The sequence below is a fragment of the Vombatus ursinus genome, unplaced genomic scaffold (assembly GCF_900497805.2).
Source record: "Vombatus ursinus unplaced genomic scaffold, bare-nosed wombat genome assembly UNPS02015024.1, whole genome shotgun sequence".
Classification (NCBI taxonomy): Eukaryota; Metazoa; Chordata; class Mammalia; order Diprotodontia; family Vombatidae; genus Vombatus; species Vombatus ursinus.
This window is the reverse complement of record NW_020954802.1, coordinates 799,501-805,994: the sequence shown is the minus strand read 5'-3', so window position 1 is coordinate 805,994 and position 6,494 is coordinate 799,501. Positions and strand designations below refer to the sequence as shown.

General features: G+C 45.2%; 1 protein-coding gene across 1 annotated transcript in view; it reads left to right on the top strand.

Moving 5' to 3' along the window:
• IRAK1 (interleukin 1 receptor associated kinase 1) overlaps window positions 1–1,661 on the top strand; it is a 21,529-nt gene extending 19,868 nt beyond the window's left edge. The window contains exon 14 of the mRNA XM_027845800.1: window positions 505–1,661. Within this exon, the coding sequence (XP_027701601.1) occupies window positions 505–566 (62 nt within the window). The 3' untranslated portion in view covers window positions 567–1,661. The remainder of the gene's footprint in view (window positions 1–504) is intronic.
• The last annotated feature ends 4,833 nt before the right edge of the window (window positions 1,662–6,494 follow it).

The following is a 6,494-nucleotide window of genomic DNA, read 5'->3' as shown; positions in this document are numbered from 1 at the left end:
CCGCTCGCTAAAGGCCGGCCCCCCGGGCGCGGGCCGCCTTCCCCCCCCCGCCCGCATCCCCCGTCCCCCCCCCCCCCCCCCCCCCCCCCGCTCCGCCACCCAATGATCACTTCCTTCCCTGACCCCTTGCTGGCCCAAGCTAACCTGCTCACCAGGGAGTCCTTTGACCTTGTTTTCCTGCTTTCTTGCTTTGGTTAGTGGGAAAAGGGCCTGATTTGCTTTCCTCTTCAGGATTTTGTCCTCTCTCCTGTCTCATCTTTCCTTTCTCTTGTATACTTAGCCTGTCCCTGGGCCTCTTCCTTTGAGTGCCTGGCCTAGGATCCTCTCCACACCACAAGGAAGACCTTTATATGGGGCCAATGCAACAAACAAATGGAAAGGCTCAAAGGTTCTCTCCAGTCTTCAGTGACTCTCTCATCTCAGTAGCCTCTGACTTAGTCTCTTTAAAAGGGAACGGGAGCTAGACGTTTGCTTTCTAAATCCAAATGCCTTTTCCCTCCTTAGGTTTGGGGCTGGACCAAGGAAACAGGCAGGGACCTGAGGAGAGTGATGAATATCAGAGCTGATTTGCTCATGTGGACAGATACCCAGAAATGGAAGTCAAAGTTCTCATGGTTGGACGTTCTCAAAGCACAAGAACACTCATCTCTGGGTGGGGGGATCATGGCTGAAGCAAGCCACCCTGGGAGAGGAGCAAGGCTGCCAAGATAAAAGGGCTTCTGTGGAGCCAGGCTATGGCACTTGGCCCAAGGGTACTCTCTCCCAGAGGGATATAAGCCCTGCCTTGGACCAGCCCCTGAGGAGAGAAACTTTGCCTCTAGGGTCCTAGGTCTCTGTGTATCTGCCCCAGATTGTAGAGGAGCCAGAGACCTCTCTTAAATTGGCTTCCAATTAGCAGCTGGGGGGGAGGAGAGAAAACCGAGGCAGGGATGGATGAACAGCTTACTCAGCGCTAATGGTTTCTGCCCCTCATATCGGGGCCAGACAGGGACCACTCCACACTTCCTTGGCAAGATTTAGCCTGAAAATCAGAAGACCCGATAGCCTCCACTTGTGGACCCTCTCATAAGGAAGCGGGCCTGAGAGGCAAATCAGTGGTACACTCTCACTCAGAACCCCCCACCCTTTCAGTGCCATTACAGCCTAGGAATGGCCCATGGAGAAACAAAGGAATTAGGTGAGGATCTCAAGCTAGGCAGCATTAGTAGGAAGTGCAGATGCCTGACAGCAGTGAGGCTTTTTCATTTTGGCACGGCCGAGGCCTTTGATCCTTGGCATCTGAATGGGGCTGCTAGGAAGGTCAGCAGCAAATGGAAATGGCTCCGAGGCAGGGAAGGTCCAGCTTAGCTCTGCTTCTCCAGGCTTGTCTTGGTGTGGTGTACGAGGGAGTGGGGGAGGGAGGAGTCAACAAAGGCACTGATTACAGACTCAAACTGATTCACACGTGGGGCCAAAGCCCCTGAATAGCCTGGGACTGGTGCACATAGTACCTCAATGGCACGGGAGCATGGTTGGCAGCTGGCACCCCTGCTGCTGCCTCCACCCTTATGTGGCCACGTAGGAGTCACTACAGGCCCCGGGCTGGCCCATTCTGGACAAAGCTATGTATTTGATGAAGACCATGTTTTCCTTGGGCAATAAAGTCTTATGTATATTTTTTACCTTTGGCTGGCTACTTTTTTTTCTTCTTTTTTTTTGTGAGGCAATCGGGGTTAAATGACTTGCCCAGGGTCACACAGCTAGTGAGTATTATGTGGCTGGCTACTTTTATGGAGTCTCTCTGAAGATCTTAGGAAACTCTGACCTTCTCTAGTACCCACCACGCTTGGGACTGCAAAGATCGATGTTTTCATCCATCCCCTGACAATTCCTCAACCACTTACTGGGTGGGCTTTTCTGGTCACTGGGACCCAATGTTCTTTCTCTCTGTGGCCAGTTTGGACTAGGATACTTCATGTAGACCTTAGATGCTGTCAAGTCCAACTTCTTCATTTTTTTTGTTTGTTTGTTTTTGGTGAGGCAATTGGGGTTAAGTGACTTGCCCAGGGTCACACAGCTAGTGAGAGTTATGTGTCTGAGGCCAGATTTGAGCTCAGGTCCTCCTGACTCCAGGGCTGGTGCTCTATCAACCTCTTCATTTTACATGTGAGAAAACAGACCCAGATGGGACAAAGTGACTTGCCCAGGGTCACATGGCTAGAAATGTTTGAGATGCTGCTCTTTGCTGGTTGTCAGACACCCAGGCTGCCAAAGCAGTAATCCATGCCCAGATAGCATCAGAAGGGGGAGGGCCAGAAGATGAATCTTAAAAGAGCCTTTCTTTTTCTGGCTGATAAGTGACTATCATACCCTTCTATCTTATGTAGCCATCCATCTCAGTCTGGGATGGGATGGGGAGAAGAGGTAAAAATTAGGGTCCAGGATCCAGCGAAAGTTACAGAAAGCAAACCTATAGATGGTTTAGTCTAGATGGCTGTCGAAGGTTTTAAGCAAACATTGGGCATTGACGTCTCTTCACACACAGATAGTGTTACCCTTCAGAGTCTCGAAATTTGTTTTTAAAACGGCTGATGAGTGCCACAGCCCTCAAGTTACATCTGGTATAAGCTAAGCAGGAGAAGGAAAACATTGGAGCCAGCCATTAGGAAATAACCTAACCCAGGAGGTATTCTTTCAAAGGAAAAACTCTGTTGTAGCTGATGGCCCCGGGGTATAAATAAGCCTTGTTGAACTGCAGATAGGCAACTTGCTCAATATTGGCCAGAACACAAAAAATGAACTGGGACTCCATGGGGGGATGGGAGGGGGTGGGGAAGAGTACACATAGGGTTTCTTGTCTGTGATAATTTGTATAATTATTTTTTTTTCTCTCAGTTTGGTTTTCCTTTTGAGCAGGTTCTCGCGCGCACGTGTGTGTGTGTGTGTGTGTGTGTGTGTGTGTGTGTGTGTGTGTTTTGTTTTACTATTCTAAACCTTAAGCAGAATTTGATTTCTCTCTCTGGTTTGTTTGGTTTGGTTTTTTGCTATTTTTTTCTAGGACTTCTTCCCAGATTTCAATTCAGAAACATTGCCTGATTGCTAAACTGGAACTGTTATTTTTCCAGATTAAAATCAAGATTGAAATGTTGTTTAAGTTTCCTCTCTTGTGCTCCACATGTGCATTTCACAGGCTGGCCGAGGCCTTTGCACTGCTAGTGATTGTGATGATTTGTCTGTGCTAAGTGGCTGCTCATTTACATGTGACACTTATTTGGGGGCTAGTCTTTGCCTATTCATATGCTAATCCTTGTGCTATTCACTTCCCTTTTTGGTCAGCACATTTGCCCACATGCTTAGGCTATCTTGCTCTAGAAGAGCTCTATGTTTGCCTCGCTTTTGATTGCCATATGGTACCACATTTTGATTTAGCATCTTGGGTTTGCTAAATGTAATTTTCACTAATACTTGGACAAAATGGAGGCTGAAATAAGGAAAAGAGTTGGAAAAGATTTGGAGCAGAGTGACCCAGGATCCCTGGAGTGCAGTGATCAGTAAACAACAGGGCTAGCCTGGGAGCTGACACTCAGGATACTTTTTGTGAGTTTTCCAGACACAGTTCAAAAACTCCTGACATGCAGTAGATGATAGTACCTGGAAATCATCACCAACACCCCTTCCCCCCATGATAAATCACAGATTTTGAGACTTAGAGAGGGACCTCAGCGGCCATCACAGTCAAAGAGCTGCCTTTGAGGACCTAGAGGGAATTTGTTCTCTGAAGTCTGGATTCAGTCAAAGGGCCACCCTTGAGGACCTAGAGGGCCATATGTGGCCTCGAGGCCGCTGGTTCCCCACCTCTCATCTAGTCAATCCATTGCTGGAGAGGAATCCCCATTATAGCATGCCCCACAATTGGTCATCCACCCTCTGTTTGAAAACCTCTAAGGAGGAGGTGCCCACCACCACCTCTAGAGGTAGCCCATTCCACTTTGGGACAGCCATAACTGCTAAGTTTTTCTCGACATCAAACCTAAATACAACTTATATCCATTGTTCTTGGTTCTGTCCTCCCAGGCCAGACAGAACACATCTGCTCCTGTCTCCATGTGACAGCCCTAAAAATACTTGAACACAGTTTTATTATCCTCCCTGAGCCTTCTCTTCTCCAGTCTAAACATGCCCAGTTCCTTTAAATGATACTTATATGACATGAACTCAAGGCCCTTGACTCTCTGGGATGCTCTCCAGTTTAGAAATGGCCTTCTTAAACCATGGTACCCAGAACTGACCACATTACTCTAGAGAAGCAAAGGACAGTGAGACAATCACCTCCCCATTCCTAGAAGCTTGGCCCTTCATCATATATTGCATTAGCTGTTTTGGCTGCCACATCACACTGTCCCCAGCTCTTTTTCAGAACAACTACTATCTTACTATACTTTTCTCATCTTCGACTTATGAAATAGATTTATTTTTTACACCCAAGTGCAAGACTTTACATTTATCCCCATTGAATTAGATCTTTATCAGATTCAGCCCAAGACTCCAGCCTGTCAAGATCTCATTCAGGGGCTTAGCTATCTCTCCAAGTGATGGGACATCTGCAAACTTGATGAGCAGGCACTCTATGCCATTTTCCAAGTCACTAATAAAAATGTTCAGTAGCATATGACCAAGCACAGATCCCTGGGGCACTCCATTGGAGACCTCCTGCCACACATTACCAACTACTCTTGAGTCCAGCCATCCAACCAATCCTGAATTCAGCTGATGGTCTTATTGTCTGGATGGGACACTTGATCAAAGGCTTTGCTAAAATCTGGCCAAAAGGCTTCCCCAATATTGCCCTCATCTACTACGTTAGTCATCCTGTCAGAAGAGGAAATGAGGTTTGTCTGGCATGACCTATGCTTAGTAACAGTGACTTCCCTTTCTAGATGTTTACCACTCATTTCTTTAATGATCCCTTCTAGGATTCTCCCAGGAATTGACATGAAGCTCACTACCCACAGTTTGCACACTCTGCTCTTTTTCTTTTTTGTTATGGTTGAAAATCAGGGTTTAGCAGGTTGATAGCATGTTAGGAACTAGAAGAGACCAGTTTCCCCACAAATCCTCCAGAAGTGCTCAAAAATGCATAAGAAGGAATGATGATAAAGAAAAACAAAGTGAAAGAATTAGAAGTTTCTCCATCTAGTCTGGGACTGCACAAAAAGACTGCTGAGTCCTGTAGAAGCTCAGAGTGGTGGCATGCCCAAGTAGGCAAAGCCAAAGCCTGGATCCAGATCAGCACCAAGGCAGCCCAATGCCCAGGTAGCTTGGCATTGTGCCAGGGGTACAGCAGGAGACAGCGCCAGGTCAGTGCACATGCAGCTAGTACAGTGTTCTGGAAGTCCTTTCAATGCTATACCATACAGTATGTATATAATAAGTATTGTTATTGATTCATTATTTATAGAGCCTTTAGAAACATAATATAGTTTCTCTATATTTATTAGGTGATGATTTAGAGCATTTTTATATGATGATTGATAGCTTTGATTACTTTGTCTGAAAACTAACTTTTCATATCTTTTGACCATTTATAAATTGGGGGATGGCTCTTATTTTTATGAGTTTGACTCAGTTATCTCTATATTTGAAAAATGTGGCCTTTATCAAACAAACTTGCTGTAAAATTTCTTCCACAGTTACGATTACTAACTGTATTTCCTTCTATCCTATTTTCCCTGTTTATCCTACTCTCTCTCCTTTCACCCTGTGCATACTCAAAAGTGTTTTGCTTCTAACTACCAACTCTCCTAATTGCCCTTTCTCTTATCCCTTTCCCCTCCTACTTTCCTGTAGGGTAAGATAGATTTCTATACCCAAATGAGTGTGTAAATTATTCCCTCTTTGAGCCAATTCCAATGAAAGTAAGGTTCATGCACTCCCTCCCTATTTCCCCCATCTTTCCCTCCATTGTAAAAACCCTTTTGCACCTCTTTTATGTGAGATAATTTACTCCATTCTACCTCTCCCTTACCCCTTCTCCCAGTGCATTCCTCTTTCTCACCCCTTGATTTTATTCTTTAAAGATAATCATCCCATCATTTTCAACTCATACCTGTGACCTCTGTCTATGTATACTCCTGTTTTAATAATGAGAAAGTTCTTAGGAGTTACAAGCATCATCTTCCCATGTAGGAATGTAAACAGTTTAACCTTATTGAATCCCTTATGATTTCTCTTTCCTGTTTATCTTTTTCTGCCTCTCTTAAGTCTTGTACTTGAAAGTCAAATTTTCTATTCAGCTCTATTCTTTTCAACCAGAATGCTTGAAAGTCCTCTATTTCATTGAATATTCATAACCCCCCCCCCCCACTAAGGATTATACTCAGTTTTGCTGAGTAGGTGATTCTTAGTTGTAATCCTAGCTCCTTTGTCTTCCAGAATATCATATTCCAAGCCCTCTGATGCTTAATGTAGAAGCTGCTATTGTGTTATCCTGAATGTGGCCCCAGGATACTTGAATA